The 18,583-nt window shown below is 34.5% G+C and overlaps 1 protein-coding gene across 2 annotated transcripts in view; it reads left to right on the top strand.

The window, feature by feature from the left end:
* LOC140050185 (cytoplasmic dynein 2 heavy chain 1-like) overlaps positions 1-6,921 on the top strand; it is a 47,520-nt gene extending 40,599 nt beyond the window's left edge. For both annotated transcript variants that reach the window (XM_072095264.1, XM_072095263.1), the window contains 11 exons: positions 80-152; positions 324-484; positions 904-1,029; positions 1,312-1,422; positions 1,926-2,163; positions 2,643-2,839; positions 2,996-3,217; positions 3,629-3,844; positions 5,387-5,586; positions 5,780-5,861; positions 5,968-6,921. In XM_072095264.1, coding sequence (XP_071951365.1) covers positions 80-152; positions 324-484; positions 904-1,029; positions 1,312-1,422; positions 1,926-2,163; positions 2,643-2,839; positions 2,996-3,217; positions 3,629-3,844; positions 5,387-5,586; positions 5,780-5,861; positions 5,968-6,243 — 1,902 coding nt within the window. In that variant the 3' untranslated portion in view covers positions 6,244-6,921. The remainder of the gene's footprint in view (positions 1-79; positions 153-323; positions 485-903; positions 1,030-1,311; positions 1,423-1,925; positions 2,164-2,642; positions 2,840-2,995; positions 3,218-3,628; positions 3,845-5,386; positions 5,587-5,779; positions 5,862-5,967) is intronic.
* The last annotated feature ends 11,662 nt before the right edge of the window (positions 6,922-18,583 follow it).

Here is an 18,583-nt window from a genome sequence, read left to right as displayed (position 1 = left end):
GAGCAGTACTCTGTAGTAGTAGGATCCTAGTAATTCATCAATGTTTAAAAGTATTTTGATGTAAATTTTTCTCCCTTAGTTACTGGTAGTTCAAGCTGTGCGACCTGACCGCCTTCAAAGCGCTATGAGCGTGTTTGCTTGTAAAGCTCTTGGTAAGTTTAATATCAGAATACTCATTCCAAAGACTGGTTCCTATACATTAAGAACTCTTTTATTGTGACTCTGATCTCATCTGTTATATTTTCTGTATATAGTGTGTGTGTTTCAAGGAAAACAAATGTCATGACAATAAAGATTTTATATTATTTTAAATAATTTTGCAGGCATGAAAGAGTTGTCACCGCCATCATTGAATTTGAAGCGTCTGTATCAAGAGACGGTATCTTCAGAACCAATCCTTATCATTATCTCACCAGGCGCTGATGCCTCAGAAGAGCTGCAAGAGCTTGCTGATGAGGTTATTGGAAATGACAAGTACCATCAGGTCTGTATGACATAAAACCATCTTAAGCTCTGTCTACACTATCATAGACATGATGAAGTTCTATCACTACCATATTTGGGTACACCACACATTTTATAGTGATAGTGATAGTGTAGAAAGAGCTTAAGATGTCAAATAATAACAATTTTGTCTATCATTTAGTTCTAACCTATTCACTTCATCTTTGGTACATCCGGCTTTCCCACCAGGTTAAGATGCTATGCTTATAATGTAGTGTACTATTCACAACCGACGACAACAAACTTATAGAATGTGAATCTGTGAATACTTTCTCCCTAGCTAACTGACCCTAAGTCTTCTGCAAAGTCTGGTATTTAAGAGAAGTAAGATTTTGTTAGCAGTGCATTCAAAACCCAAAAGAAAAAATCACTAATACTAAATGTACATGTAATATACAGGTTGCAATGGGACAAGGGCAAGCAGACATAGCAATGCAGTTATTACACGAATGTGCTAGGAATGGTGAATGGCTGTGCCTGAAGAATCTTCATCTTGTTACTGCTTGGCTACCAGTCTTAGAAAAGGTAACATTATAATTATTTTTTATTCATATTTTGTCATTTTATAATCCCATCATAGTTACAATTGCCATTTCCATCTCTATCAATGACTTCACCATCATCATAATGTCATTGTTATTACTAGTCAAATTGTCTTTTTTTTAGCAGCTGAACTCTCTTGTAACACACAAGAATTTATATTTTGTCATTTTATAATCCCATTATAGTTACAATTGTCATCTCTATCAATGACTTCACCATCATCATAATGTCATTTTTATCTACTACTCAAATTGTCTTTTTCAGGAGCTGAACTCTCTTGTAACACATGAGAATTTCAGACTCTGGCTGACAGCTGAAAGTCACCCTAAGTTCCCAACCATCCTGTTGCAGTCTAGTCTAAAAGTAACATATGAGGTAAGAAGATTGTCTTGCACATGATTTATCCCCTATTCTAAAAATGGAATATTCTGCATTTAAATCTCTTCTTTGTAGTTTCTGTGAAACTTAAATGGCCAGTTTTGTTTGATTGACTAAAGCTCTGTCTACTCTATCAACGTTTCTGTAACAAAAAATGTGATGTGCCTATATATGGATCAATGATGTCGTATCACTACCATATTTGGGCATATCACTACCATATTTGGGACATCACACTTTTTTTGTCAAACTAGTTTAATAGTGTAGCCACAGTTTTAAATCTCTGGCATAGTACAAATTCCACTATGCTATGTTAGAGAATTGGTTTCTTGGTATTTTAGAAATTCCTCCATAATTGTAGTTGTGACAACAAAATGCAAAAACAATACAGTTTAATAATAATATATTTGCTTAACCTTGACATCATTTTAACTGTAGAAGGAATAATGCAAACCAAAATAAAATTGGAAGTTAATGCAATATGTGATCTTCCTTTACAGGCGCCACCAGGCATCAAGAAAAACCTTCAGCGTAGTTATGAGTCCTGGTCAACAGACTTTGTCTCGAAGAACAACAATGTCATCCGTTCTCAGGCTCTGTTTGCTTTGGCATGGTTCCATGCTATTTGTCAGGAAAGAAGGAACTTCATTCCTCAGGGATGGACCAAGTTTTATGAATTTTCCATGGCAGATTTGAGAGCTGGAGCTGACATCATTGACAGGATATGCTCTAAATCATGTATGCTTATTTTTAATCAAATATTTTATTTGTTATATTTACTCTGTAATATTTGTAACATAGATTCTAAAATATTTCACACTCAATATTGAATGAGTTGATACAAAGGTATTTGTTATTCAGTTGGCACAGCAAGTGTGTTATTCTTATTTTATGGTGATGGTAGGAATTTTAAATGTTGTAGTGTATGCTTGATGAATAAAAATACAAATATATATATATATTCGGAACTAAAATAAGAAGCACTAAAGGTATGGAGAAAGAGGACTGTCATGGCCCTACCAAATGATAGATGACAAGGTAGACAAGGTAGATATAGTGTATTCACAAAACACACTATATCTACCTGTGTACCAACATTGTAACAACAGGACCACCCACTGCGGGTAACTATTCTACAGAAGCTGCAGGCCTCTGGTGAGGAAATTAGGATGAACACTTTAAAAGTTCTTGATTTCCATTTTATTTTACTTATAAAGCCAAAGAAGTGTCATGGGACTTTGTGCATGGCTTGTTTGAGAATGCTATTTATGGAGGTCGTGTCGACAACACGTTTGATTTGAGAGTACTTCAATCTTACCTCACGCAATTCTTCAACAAAGATGTATTAAGTGGGGGCAAAGGTCGAAAGAAACTGGCCACTAACATCGCTCTTCCTAGTTCATGTTATGATAAGGTATGATACACATTCTATTGCAGCATATCATTCTCTATAAATTTATTGCTATTATGTCATCTCCGATTCAGCGATGTTAGACAACTTGCCGAATACATGTGTAAATTACATTACTTCCTTGTCTGATATAATTAAAATAATTGTCCTTTATTTCAGGATTATACTGATCTTGTTACCAACTTTCCTGAGACAGACAAGCCATCCTTTTTTGGCCTACCAGCAAACATTGAACGGTCAGCACAGCGTTTTATTAGTGGTCAAGTAATATCACAACTGAAGGTTCTTCGACGGCTGGATGTAGAGGCTGGAAAATTTGACAAGGACAAATGGTCAAATGAACTCACACCTATACTTAACCTCTGGAAAAAGTTGAACCAGGTAAGATACTTGCCTTAGAGTTTCTAAGAATCACTATGAAGTCTCTAAAATTTCACTGGAGTCACTAGGATTCCAATGGAATCTCTTGGATTGGCAGAGTCTATAAGAATTGCTATTAAGTCTCTAGGATTCTCCTGAAATCTCTGGGATTGCCAGAGTCTGTAAGAATTGCTATGAAGTCTCTAGAATTCTTCTGAATCTCATATATTGCCATACTGTAGTCTCTCTATGAATTGCTATGACGTCTCCAGAATTTCTCTGGAGGGTGTGGAATTCTTCTGAATCTCAAGTATTGCCAAACTGTAGTCTCTCTAAGAATTTCTATGAAGTCTCTATGATTCCTTCCTAATGAGGATTGCCATGGAATCTTTAATATTGACCTTTAGTTAAATGAAATGTTTATTTTTACAGGGTTCACAGCTAATCCATGCCAAGGTGCAAGTGCCAACAGACAAGTCTGGGAATGAACCACCGATCAATTCCTTCATACTGCAGGAGTATTACAATGCTGTACACCTTGTCCAATTCATTCACTCTACACTGGCTAGTCTAAGTAAAGTGCTCAGAGGCTCCATACTGCTTACCAGTGAAGTTAGTTCCTTGGCTAAAAACCTACTCAACCAGGAGGTATAGTACAAAAACTGTTACATCTATATATAAATTTACGTAAGGGCAAAATTCGGTAAATCGCGCGTTATTTCTAGAATGTTTACTCGATGGTATATAAAGTTGGTTCGTACTTCCGATACTGATTTTAACCACCTGATGTAACCCTGTTTACTAATTAAATTGAGTTCGGTAATTAGTTATTGACGATTAAAACGAATTTAGGTTCAACGATTTGCCCCAAATAGGGGTGTTTTTCGATCGTGGTATACACTGTCTTATGGATGTCCGTCTTGAAAAATACCCGCAGACAATAATACGAGGATGCTTCGCATTTTCCTGTCTCCTCCTACGATAATTGTTTTTAATAGCTGAAAACCGGTTGAACAGCTCGAGTACAGCATCATAATGTTGAAGACAGGCCGATTTTCTTTAAAAAATACTATTTTGATAGATTTAATATACGTTTATACATATGTATTGATATGCGATGAATGGAACATTCCAATCTCTGTTCCACAAGTGTCTATTCCCTCGGGCGTCGTAAAGGCAAGTACTGTATACTCATAACAGAAATTCGATCCATTTTTTTTTCAATCTGTGCTGCAGAGGTTGGATATAAAATTTTTTTTAACGGATAATGAGCTAGCGTTTTCACTCGCTGTATAATTTGTAGGCCCTACACATCTTTATTATTGCAGTTAAACCACCCACATCATCACCCTGGCATGAGTAGCGTTGTAAAACCAGTAGAGGATAGGCCTACGGTACATCACATGCTCTAAACGCAGAACAACTTTGGTGGGTAGGGTAGGAACCAACTTAAGTATGAATTGGCTCTAAGAAACAATTGAAAACCATTAGGCCTACTAATTAGAGTTAGATAATTTAATATTTATTGACGATTAAATCGAATTTATGATTTCCCCGAATAGAGGTGGTTTTCACAAATTGTTTTACATTATATAAACATATACATGTCGTGTAGTGATGTATCGTTACATGTACTGTACTATTTCAATCGACTAGAACGGTGATAGTTTCAACAAAGTATTAAATCGCAATGTTTTACTGTGTTTATTGGTATATTATTTGTAAAACATGAAAACAATTAATATTTCGTTACTAAATGGATAAAGAATATATTTAAAAATTGTTCCTCTTTGCACCCATCCTCTTCCCCATCCCTCAACCATAATGTTACATACAAAACACAAATTAAGTTTGTTTAAATTTGACTTAAACAATTGGTCTCATTTTGTGACAAGTTTCTCTTTCTGAAGTAATTCCCAGGGTACTAATTTTACAGTACATAAATCACAGTGTCTATTTATTCGTTCCTGTAAACGACATGTATTATTGTCTTGCGGTACGTACATTTGAAATCGCCAGTTTTTTAACGCTGAAATTATTATGTATTCGAGAACCATCTGTGGGCACCACCTAGATGGTACGCGAGCGAAGCGAGCGTACCATTTAGTTATTCTAATTAGATTTAAGATTACATTTTCTCCAATTTGTATCCTAGAATCCAAAAGTAAAATATTATGTCTTTTTTTAAAGGTTCCTCTTGCATGGCAGAAAAAATGGAATGGCCCAGAAGACCCGATACACTACCTGAGAACAGTAGTGGCTCGAACCATTGCTTTGCAGGGGTGGGTGCAAAAAGTGCAGTCAAATTCTCTACTATCAGATACTGTTGATCTTTCCGAGCTGTTTCACCCAGACACCTTCTTAAATGCACTCCGCCAGCAAACTGCAAGGTATCTTGTTTTTTACTTATTTGAAAAATTTTGAGAAAAATGTTCATAGTTCTTGATTATAAAATATTAATGAATAAAATATTAGTAATGAGAATAATGATAAATGTTTTGTACTGTATGTCTTCCATGTCAAATAAAAAATAATATATACGATTCACACAATACACAATACTGTACTGTATTATCTTTACAGGGAGAGCAAGACGTCAATGGATGCACTGAAATTTGTATGCAAATGGGCAGGTGGCATCACAGGTGTCAAGCAATCTGTGAAGGTATTTACACTTTACGAAATCATACATATCATAATACAATTATTTCTGTTAAAAATTAAAAAATACTACTTAATACTTTAACATACTATTTTATGAATTCTCTCAGATTGGAGGTCTTCAACTGGAAGGCTGTACATTCGATGGCAGCCAGTTGACCAGTAACCAGCCTAATTCTCCTAGCGTCTCTTCTGTCCCAGGCTGTACCGTGGCATGGGTACCCAAGGATATGGGAGATCCGTATAACCCCAGTGAATGCATCTCGCTGCCTGTGTACTTCTCTGCTGAGAGGGAAAAGATAGTCACCAAACTGACGCTACCCTGCAGTGGCAATCAGGAGATATGGATACAGACTGGGGCTGCTTTATTCTTAAAGAGTGTTTAAAAGGGATGAGCGATTAAAAAGATTAGTGTGTTTAAAAAGGATGAGAGATTAGTGGATTCAAAATACTAAACAGGACAGCAGAACACGCAATTTAAGAAGGCAGTTGAAACTATTTTTCTTATTCCATCTTATATAAGCTCTGTGATTGATTAATATTTTTTCTTTGTGGACAGTTTTACTTTAAAATGAAAAGAAAAACAGGTTTATTTATTTATTAAACATATAAATTAGGTCTGATACCAAAGGTTTTGAGACTGTAATTTGTTAGTTAACATGTTCTGGTCCTGGTTTCAATTTTTGTCACAAGACAACTATTATTAAAGCCTCATAAGCATGGGTTTATTTTTAATCCTATGGTTGATATATAACAAAATGATTAAATGTTCATTCCAAAATTATTGGACGAATAAATATATATCTGATATCTTAATTCTAAACCTAAGTTTGAAATTCGTAAAGTTGTTGCATCTTAAGTTCCTGTGATTTTCCATTATTCTTTCGTATATAGTATAGTTATTGTATTCATTGCTTGTAACATTCCATGATAGTAGTCCATAAACAAATGTTTAACACCTTGATTTATAATTGTCTATAAACTAAAAATATACAGTATTGCATTATATTAAATTGTAAACACAATATTCATTTATTCATACATACAATAGAACCATCTCCACTCTTCGGGGGGGGGGGGGGTGGGCTTGGGAAATTCCTGTTACGAGACACTTTTCGTTAAATAAACAAAAAGCAGAGGAAACCTTTTTTAAGAGGTAGTGTGGTCGCGAAGTTGTGTATGTGTAATTCAATAGAATGGAATTAATAAATGAATGCAAAATATCATTGTGTCTTCCCTGTGTTTAAAAATGAACAACGTATTTTGGCAAGCGAGCAAAAGAACAATGTATATTTACAAACGACCAATGAACATCAACAACGTATTTTGACAAGCGACCAAAAGAACAATGTATATTTACAAACGACCAATGAACATCAACAACGTATTTTGACAAGCGAGCAAAAGAACAATGTATATTTACAAACGACCAATGAACATCAACAACGTATTTTGACAAGCGAGCAAAAGAACAATGTATATTTACAAACGACCAATGAACATCAACAACGTATTTTGACAAGCGAGCGAAAGAACAATGTATATTTACAAACGACCAATGAACATCAACAACGTATTTTGACAAGCGAGCGAAAGAACAATGTATATTTACAAACGACCAATGAACATCAACAACGTATTTTGACAAGCGAGCGAAAGAACAATGTATATTTACAAACGACCAATGAACATCAACAACGTATTTTGGCAAGCGAGCGAAAGAACAATGTATATTTACAAACGACCAATGAACATCAACAACGTATTTTGACAAGCGAGCGAAAGAACAATGTATATTTACAAACGACCAATGAACATCAACAACGTATTTTGACAAGCGAGCGAAAGAACAATGTATATTTACAAACGACCAATGAACATCAACAACGTATTTTGACAAGCGAGCAAAAGAACAATGTATATTTACAAACGACCAATGAACATCAACAACGTATTTTGGCAACCGAGCAATGAACAACGTATTTTCGCAAACGTAATGAATAACGTATTTTGACAAACGCGCAATGACCAACGTATTTTGACAAACGTAATGAACAACGTATTTTGACAAACGTAATGAACAACGTATTTGACAAACGCGCAATGAACAACGTATTTGACAAACGAGCAATGAACAACGTATTTTGACAAACGTAATGAACAACGTATTTTAACAAACGAAAAATGAACAACGTATCTTCACAAACGAACAATGAACAACGTATTTTCAATAGGAAAGCGAACAATTAAATGTATGTATTAAATGTCATGTATTGTACGGTACATGACCGATCTAAACTAGACGAAAAATTCCCTTTTAATGAAACAAACCAGGAGGAATACGTTTTGAAGAGAATCGAAAAAAAAAAACAAAACAAAATGTCAATAGGCTTATATAAGTATTATTTCGTATTGATAGTTTCAACAAAACTGGTTTATAATCGTTGTCTCCTGTAGTCCTTTAATTTGTATTTAGCTCCTACTTCATACGGCGAGTAATCTGTGATGGTTGGATACTCTGCCAATGATTTATTCTGTAAACAGAAAAAAAAGGTTTCATCTGAGGTTTGCTACACGGATTTATCTTATCTATATATTTTTTTAACCACAAAATATTGCATACTCACTAACATACGGCCAATATGGTTCAATCTGCTGCAGATACTGTTTTTCCAAGCCTAAAGTAAGTAGACAAAACAGTTAATCAAGTCATTATTGTAGTAAAGATAAAGATAATATAAAGATAGGGCCCGTTCAGGCTTAGTTAACTTACCCGCTAAGTTGGCTTCAGGGACTAATTATTACTAACTTTACCCGGGTAATTAAATAACTGAATGCGCTCATCAAATAGATTAATCTATCGATAGGATAAGGTTTTCCCGTTTGATTTGTAGGGAATTCTTAATATAGCAAAAACAAAAGCGTCAAGATGCACTTCTACGTGGCCAGTTATGCTTTAGTTTAATTGTCAGCAGGCACAAACTTTGATCTTGACTTAAAGGATAGGATAAAATATGAAACAACCCCGGCCTGATCTGAATTTGTGCTTGACATATTGGCCATTGGATCATGTTAGTCCAATGTTTAACCCTTCAAATGTTCCAAGTGCAATTTATGTGAACCTAATTAATACTCCCACAATCTTCTTATATCCACCATGGTTGGGGTAAGATGCCATCAACCTCCGTCCCCTCTTACCCATCTGCAATTTCTCGATCCGCCCCTAATTTTATTATGATTTTTTTATGAGTACGCCTACTCTCTTAATACAGGTACAGCCTATACGTTGTTATAAATGTTGCGGAACACCACGTATAGGCATATTAGTTCTGAAAAGAACTGTTGAGTTTCTCGACGTTTCGATCAATAATTATGCTTTGATCGTCCTCAGGGAGTGAGGTAATAGCATATAGCTACCTGATAAGGTTCTCGCTTCTCCATGTACCACTCGTGACCTAGGATCCATTGCTCCCCACCAAGGGGTACTGTACGAATACTATGGCTCACAAATCCAGTCATTGTCTGGCTTTAAGAAGATAAAAATCAAAATTAAATCTCAAGAGAGAAGCACGTTATTATTTTAGATTCTATACTGCCTTGTTACTTAGATACCAGTGCGCTATATCTTTGCGTAACATCAACGCGTCGTCGCAACGTACAGTACGCACATTGGATGTAGTGTGTGGTGGTTGGTAAAAATAATATGCAGAACATTTATAAGCATAATATTTTATATGCGCATGTATAAAAAATAAAAGGTTTGAAATTTGACCAAAACATCGGCTTTTCAAAAATTATCTTATTATGCGATGGCTGTATATGCGCATAATATATCAATCAAAAAAGAAAATCATTGAAAAAAAACAGTGTAGGTATAACAGTGGTTGTATCTTCATGAAGATGCAAATAAAAAACCTAAGCAAAAAGCTAAACCAAAAGAATAAAGTAAAACAGTCAAAAAGAAATTGCAGAGCTTTCGGGTATATAAATAACTCTCAGATAACCTAACATTTAAAAAATAAAAGGGTCGAAATGTTGTCATTTTTGGAAAATTTTCCTTCAATGCAATAATATTGCCAAATATATTGCGTTATCATCATTTTATAGCGTCATAATAACCAGCTATGTTAAAAATGAAAGGTCCGAAATTTGGTAATTTTCGAAGATTTTTTCAAAGATGGCTGGGCAAAATATCAAGTTTTTAAAATAAAATTATTGTGCAATTATATTACCTTATAATTATGCACATATATTGCGTTATCATCATATAGAGTCATAGTAAAAAGGGCAAAACTTTGACTCTTTCGATAAAACTGGTTACTAAAAATGGCCGATTTTCGACCCTTTTATTTTTTGATATAAATGGTTAATATAGCATAATAAACATGCGCAGAGTCAAATAATGGGTTCTGCGCATGTCAATTGTGCTATAGTAACCACTTTTGACATAAATGGTTACTATAGCATAATAAACATGCGCAGAGTCGAATAATGCGTTCTGCGCATGTCAATTGTGCTATAGTAACCAGTTTTATCGAAAATAAAAAGGTCAAAAATCGGCCATTATTTGACAAAATCCCTGTACTATATATAGTACAGGACAATTTTCGAAAAATGGCAGATTTTCGACCCTTTTATTTTCTGATATAAATGATTACTATAGCGTAATAAACATGCGCAGAATCGAATAATGGGTTCTGCGCATGTCAATTGTGCTATAGTAACCAGTTTTATCGAAAAATAAAAAAGTCGAAAATCGGCCATTTTTTTAACAAAAAATCCGTGTACTATAGTACAGGAAAATTTTCGAAAAATGGCCGATTTTCGACCCTTTTATTTTTTGATATATATGGTTACTATAGCATAATAAACATGCGCAGAGTCGAATAATGGGTTCTGCGCATGTCAATTGGGCTATAGTAACCACTTTTGACATAAATGGTTACTATAGCATAATAAACATGCGCAGAGTCGAATAATAAAATTATGGAGAGAATTATCAGGAAGGAATTATTGGACTTTCTTGAACATCACTCACTTATTTGTTATGAGCAATTTGGTTTCCGGCAAGGTCGTTCCTGTGCTTTACAATTACTTGATGTTCTTGAAAACTGGTTTTCTTATTTTGATAATCAGGATTGTTTTGATTGTATCTACCTTGACTACAAGAAGGCTTTCGATAGTGTGCCTCATCATAGACTCCTTCTGAAAATGAGTGCATTGGGTATTAGAGGTAAACTTCTAAACTGGTTTCAAGAATTTCTTAACGATAGACAACAACGGGTTAGTGTCAATGGATGTGTTTCAGATTGGGCTGATGTTCGTAGTGGTATTCCGCAAGGAAGCGTCGTTGGACCTGTTCTTTTCATTATGTTTATAAATGATTTACCTTCTGTTATTTCTTCCTCTGTACGCATGTTTGCAGATGATACTAAATTGTATAGAGTAGTTAACACTGTGAATGATGCTCAAGTTCTACAAGAAGATTTAGAGAAAGCATGTGACTGGTCTGACAAATGGCAATTACCTTTTAACGATGGTAAGTGCAAAGTAATGCACTTCTGGAAGAAAAACAACAAACATCTGTATGCCATGCGTGGTTTCTTATTGAATGAAGTTGATCATGAAAAAGACCTCGGTGTTACTATTGACTCTAAACTTGTTTTTAATGTACATGTGGCAGATGTAGCAATGAGAGCAAATCGGAAGTTGGGCATGGTATATCGAGCTTTCAAGTTTTTAAATATGGATGGGTTTCTTCATTTATATAAAGCTATTATTCGTCCGACCTTGGAATACTGCAACGTTGTTTTTAACTCGCTACATTGTAAGGAGGAAGACCTATTGGAAAAAGTCCAAGAACGTGCCACCAAGCTTATTTTTTCCATTCGTCATTTACCTTATTCAGAAAGGCTGAAAATTCTCAACCTACCTACTCTCGCATACAGAAGGCAAAGAGCTCATTTGATACAGATTTTTAAAATTTTACATGGAGTGGATAGTATTTCTGCTGATTCTTTTTTTGAGCGTGATGAAGATGTTAGAACACGTGGTCATTCTTTTAAATTAAAATTTAAGTTCTCACGCACAAATTGGATGAGGGACTCATTTGGTCGAAAAGCTATTATATTATGGAATTCGTTATCGGAGGATGTAGTAGCTTCAAGATCAACCAATCAATTTAAGTCCGGTCTTGAACGGGCATGGTCCAACCACCCTCTTAAATTTGCGCCATATTCAAGAGTTGATGTAATTATCAAGAGGGGCTTATAGGCATAGCCTAGCCTCGACTCCGGACCCAGCATTGCTGAGCTCCGGAAACAAGTAAGCAAGTAAGTAAACAAGTAAGCAAGTAAATACGTTTTGCGCATGTCAATTGTGCTATAGTAACCAGTTTTACCGAAAATAAAAAGGTCGAAAATCGGCAATTTTTCGAAAAAATCCCTGTATTATAGTACCGGGAAATTTTCGAAAAATGACCGATTTTCGACCCTTTTATTTTTTTGATATAAATGGTTACTATAGCATAATAAACATGCGCAGAGTCGAATAATGCGTTCTGTGCATGTCAATTGTGCTATAGTAACCACTTTTGACATAAATGGTTACTATAGCATAATATACATGCGCAGAGTCGAATAATGCGTTCTGCGCATGTCAATTTGCTATAGTAACCAGTTTTACCGAAAAATAAAAAGGTCGAAAATCGGCCATTTAAAAAAAAAATCCCTTAACTATAGTACAGGGATTTTTTCGAAAAATGGCCGATTTTTAACCTTTTTATTTTTTGATATAAATGGTTACTATAGCATAATAAACATGCGCAGAGTCGAATAATGGGTTCTGCGCATGTCAATTGTGCTATAGTAACCACTTTTGACATATATGTTACTATAGCATAATAAACATGCGCAGAGTCGAATAATGCGTTCTGCGCATGTCAATTGTGCTATAGTAACCAGTTTTATCGAAAAATAAAAAGGTCGAAAATCGGCCATTTTAAAAAAAAAATCCCTGTACTATAGTACAGGAAAATTTTCGAAAAATGGCATATTTTCGACCCTTTTATTTTTTGATATAAATGGTTACTATAGCATAATAAAAATGCGCAGAGTCGAATAATGGGTTCTGCGCATGTCAATTGGGCTATAGTAACCACTTTTGACATAAATGGTTACTATAGCATAATAAACATGCGCAGAGTCGAATAATGCATTCTGCGCATGTCAATTCTGCTATAGTAACCAGTTTTATCGAAAATAAAAAGGTCAAAAATCGGCCATTTTTTGACAAAATCCCTGTACTATAGTACAGGAAAATTTTCGAAAAATGGCCGATTTTCAACCCTTTTATTTTCTGATATAAATGGTTACTATAGCATAATAAACATGCGCAGAGTCGAATAATACGTTCTGTGCATGTCAATTGGGCTATAGTAACCACTTTTGACATAAATGGTTACTATAGCATAATAAACATGCGCAGAGTCGAATAATGGGTTCTGCGCATGTCAATTCTGCTATAGTAACCAGTTTTATCGGAAAATAAAAAGGTAAAAAATCGGCCATTTTTTGACAAAATCCCTGTACTATAGTACAGGAAAATTTTCGAAAAATGGGCGATTTTCGACCCTTTTATTTTCTGATATAAATGGTTACTATAGCGTAATAAACATGCGCAGAATCGAATAATGGGTTCTGCGCATGTCAATTGTGCTATAGTAACCAGTTTTATCGAAAAATAAAAGGTCGAAAATCGGCCATTTTTTAAAAAAAATCCCTGTACTATAGTACAGGAAAATTTTCGAAAAATGGCAGATTTTCGACCCTTTTCTTTTTTATATAAATGGTTACTATAGCATAATAAACATGCGCAGAGTCGAATAATGGGTTCTGCGCATGTCAATTGGGCTATAGTAACCACTTTTGACATAAATGGTTACTATAGCATAATAAACATGCGCAGAGTCGAATAATGCGTTCTGCGCATGTCAATTGTGCTATAGTATCCAGTTTTATCGAAAAATAAAAAGGTCGAAAATCGGCCATTTTCTAAAAAAATTCCTGTACTATAGTACAGGGAAATTTACGAAAAATGGCCGATTTTCCACCCTTTTATTTTTTAATATAAATGGTTACCATAGACTAATAAACATGCGCAGAGTCGAATAATGCGTTCTGCGCATGTCAATTGTGCAATAGTAACAAGTTTTATCGAAAAATAAAAAGGTCGAAAATTGGCCATTTTCTAAAAAAATTCCTGTACTATAATACAGGAAAATTTTTAAAAATGGCAGATTTTCGACCCTTTTATTTTTTGATATAAATGGTTACTATAGCATAATAAACATGCGCAGAGTCGAATAATGCGTTCTGCGCATGTCAATTGTGCTATAGTATCCAGTTTTATCGAAAAATAAAAAGGTCGAAAATCGGCCATTTTCTAAAAAAATCCCTGTACTATATATACAGGAAAATTTTCAAAAATGGCAGATTTTCGACCCTTTTATTTTTTGATATAAATGGTTACTATAGCATAATAAACATGCGCAGAGTCGAATAATGGGTTCTGCGCATGTCAATTGGGCTATAGTAACCACTTTTGACATAAATGGTTACTATAGCATAATAAACATGCGCAGAGTCGAATAATGCGTTCTGCGCATGTCAATTCTGCTATAGTAACCAGTTTTATCGAAAAATAAAAAGGTAAAAAATCGGCCATTTTTTGACAAAATCCCTGTACTATAGTACAGGAAAATTTTCGAAAAATGGCCGATTTTCGACCCTTTTATTTTCTGATATAAATGGTTACTATAGCATAATAAACATGCGCAGAGTCGAATAATACGTTCTGTGCATGTCAATTGGGCTATAGTAACCACTTTTGACATAAATGGTTACTATAGCATAATAAACATGCGCAGAGTCGAATAATGCGTTCTGCGCATGTCAATTGTGCTATAGTATCCAGTTTTATCGAAAAATAAAAAGGTCGAAAATCGGCCATTTTCTAAAAAAATTCCTGTACTATAGTACAGGGAAATTTACGAAAAATGGCCGATTTTCCACCCTTTTATTTTTTAATATAAATGGTTACCATAGACTAATAAACATGCGCAGAGTCGAATAATGCGTTCTGCGCATGTCAATTGTGCAATAGTAACAAGTTTTATCGAAAAATAAAAAGATCGAAAATTGGCCATTTTCTAAAAAAATCCCTGTACTATAATACAGGAAAATTTTTAAAAATGCCAGATTTTCGACCCTTTTATTTTTTGATATAAATGGTTACTATAGCATAATAAACATGCGCAGAGTCGAATAATGCGTTCTGCGCATGTCAATTGTGCTATAGTATCCAGTTTTATCGAAAAATAAAAAGGTCGAAAATCGGCCATTTTCTAAAAAATCCCTGTACTATATATACAGGAAAATTTTCAAAAATGGCAGATTTTCGACCCTTTTATTTTTTGATATAAATGGTTACTATAGCATAATAAACATGCGCAGAGTCGAATAATGGGTTCTGCGCATGTCAATTGGGCTATAGTAACCACTTTTGACATAAATGGTTACTATAGCATAATAAACATGCGCAGAGTCGAATAATGCGTTCTGCGCATGTCAATTCTGCTATAGTAACCAGTTTTATCGAAAAATAAAAAGGTAAAAAATCGGCCATTTTTTGACAAAATCCCTGTACTATAGTACAGGAAAATTTTCGAAAAATGGCCGATTTTCGACCCTTTTATTTTCTGATATAAATGGTTACTATAGCATAATAAACATGCGCAGAGTCGAATAATACGTTCTGTGCATGTCAATTGGGCTATAGTAACCACTTTTGACATAAATGGTTACTATAGCATAATAAACATGCGCAGAGTCGAATAATGCGTTCTGCGCATGTCAATTGTGCTATAGTAACCAGTTTTACCGAAAAATAAAAAGGTCGGAAAACGGCCATTTTTTGAAAAAATCCCTTTACTATAGTACCGGGAAATTTTCGAAAAAGGGCCGATTTTCGACCCTTTTATTTTTTGATATAAATGGTTACTATAGCATAATAAACATGCGCAGAGTCGAATAATGGTTTCTGCGCATGTCAATTGTGCTATAGTAACCAGTTTTATCGAAAAATAAAAGGTCGAAAATCGGCCATTTTTTTTTTAAAATCCCTGTACTATAGTACAGGAAAATTTTCTAAAAATGGCAGATTTTCGACCCTTTCCTTTTTTATATAAATGGTTACTATAGCATAATAAACATGCGCAGAGTCGAATAATGGGTTCTGCGCATGTCAATTGGGCTATAGTAACCACTTTTGACATAAATGGTTACTATAGCATAATAAACATGCGCAGAGTCGAATAATGCGTTCTGCGCATGTCAATTGTGCTATAGTAACCAGTTTTATCGAAAAATGAAAAGGTCGAAAATCGGCCATTTTTAAAAAAAAATCCCTGTACTATAGTACAGGAAAATTTTCAAAAAATGGCTGATTTTCGACCCTTTTATTTTTTGATATAAATGGTTACTACAGCATAGTAAACATGCGCAGAGTCGAATAATGGGTTCTGCGCATGTCAATTGGGCTATAGTAACCACTTTTGACATAAATGGTTACTATAGCATAATAAACATGCGCAGAGTCGAATAATGCGTTTTGCGCATGTCAATTGTGCTATAGTAACCAGTTTTATCGAAAAATAAAAAGGTCGAAAATCGGCCATTTTTAAAAAAAAATCCCTGTACTATAGTACAGGAAAATTTTCGAAAAATGGCAGATTTTCGACCCTTTTATTTTTTGATATAAATGGTTACTATAGCATAATAAAAATGCGCAGAGTCGAATAATGGGTTCTGCGCATGTCAATTGGGCTATAGTAACCACTTTTGACATAAATGGTTACTATAGCATAATAAACATGCGCAGAGTCGAATAATGCATTCTGCGCATGTCAATTCTGCTATAGTAACCAGTTTTATCGAAAATAAAAAGGTCAAAAATCGGCCATTTTTTGACAAAATCCCTGTACTATAGTACAGGAAAATTTTCGAAAAATGGCCGATTTTCAACCCTTTTATTTTCTGATATAAATGGTTAATATAGCGTAATAAACATGCGCAGAATCGAATAATGGGTTCTGCGCATGTCAATTGTGCTATAGTAACCAGTTTTATCGAAAAATAAAAGGTCAAAAATCGGCCATTTTTTTTTAAAATCCCTGTACTATAGTACAGGAAAATTTTCGAAAAATGGCAGATTTTCGACCCTTTCCTTTTTTATATAAATGGTTACTATAGCATAATAAACATGCGCAGAGTCGAATAATGGGTTCTGCGCATGTCAATTGGGCTATAGTAACCACTTTTGACATAAATGGTTACTATAGCATAATAAACATGCGCAGAGTCGAATAATGCGTTCTGCGCATGTCAATTGTGCTATAGTAACCAGTTTTATCGAAAAATAAAAAGGTCGAAAATCGGCCATTTTTAAAAAAAAATCCCTGTACTATAGTACAGGAAAATTTTCAAAAAATGGCTGATTTTCGACCCTTTTATTTTTTGATATAAATGGTTACTACAGCATAGTAAACATGCGCAGAGTCGAATAATGGGTTCTGCGCATGTCAATTGGGCTATAGTAACCACTTTTGACATAAATGGTTACTATAGCATAATAAACATGCGCAGAGTCGAATAATGCGTTCTGTGCATGTCAATTCTGCTATAGTAACCAGTTTTATCGAAAAATAAAAAGGTCAAAAATCGGCCACTTTTTGACAAAATCCCTGTACTATAGTACAGGAAAATTTTCGAAAAATGGCCGATTTTCGACCCTTTTATTTTCTGATATAAATGGTTACTATAGCGTAATAAACACGCGCAGAATCGAATAATGGGTTCTGCGCATGTCAATTGTGCTATAGTAACCAGTTTTATCGAAAAATAAAAAGGTCGAAAATCGGCCATTTTCTAAAAAAATCCCTGTACTATAGTAAAGGGAAATTTTCGAAAAATGACCGATTTTCGACCCTTTTATTTTTTTGATATAAATGGTTACTATAGCATAATAAACATGCGCAGAGTCGCATAATACGTTCTGTGCATGTCAATTGGGCTATAGTAACCACTTTTGACATAAATGGTTACTATAGCATAATAAACATGCGCAGAGTCGAATAATGCGTTCTGCGCATGTCAATTGTGCTATAGTAACCAGTTTTACCGAAAAATAAAAAGGTCGGAAATCGGCCATTTTTTGAAAAAATCCCTTTACTATAGTACCGGGAAATTTTCGAAAAAGGTCCGATTTTCGACCCTTTTATTTTTTGATATAAATGGTTACTATAGCATAATAAACATGCGCAGAGTCGAATAATGGGTTCTGCGCATGTCAATTGTGCTATAGTAACCACTTTTGACATAAATGGTTACTATAGCATAATAAACATGCGCAGAGTCGAATAATGCGTTCTGCGCATGTCAATTGTGCTATAGTAACCAGTTTTATCGAAAAATAAAAAGGTTGAAAATCGGCCATTTTAAAAAAAAAATTCCTGTACTATAGTACAGGAAAATTTTCGAAAAATGGCAGATTTTCGACCCTTTTATTTTTTGATATAAATGGTTACTATAGCATAATAAACATGCGCAGAGTCGAATAATGGGTTCTGCGCATGTCAATTGGGCTATAGTAACCACTTTTGACATAAAT

This window comes from Antedon mediterranea, chromosome 5 (assembly GCF_964355755.1).
Source record: "Antedon mediterranea chromosome 5, ecAntMedi1.1, whole genome shotgun sequence".
Lineage (NCBI taxonomy): Eukaryota > Metazoa > Echinodermata > Crinoidea > Comatulida > Antedonidae > Antedon > Antedon mediterranea.
This window is presented reverse-complemented; position numbering and strand designations above follow the sequence as displayed.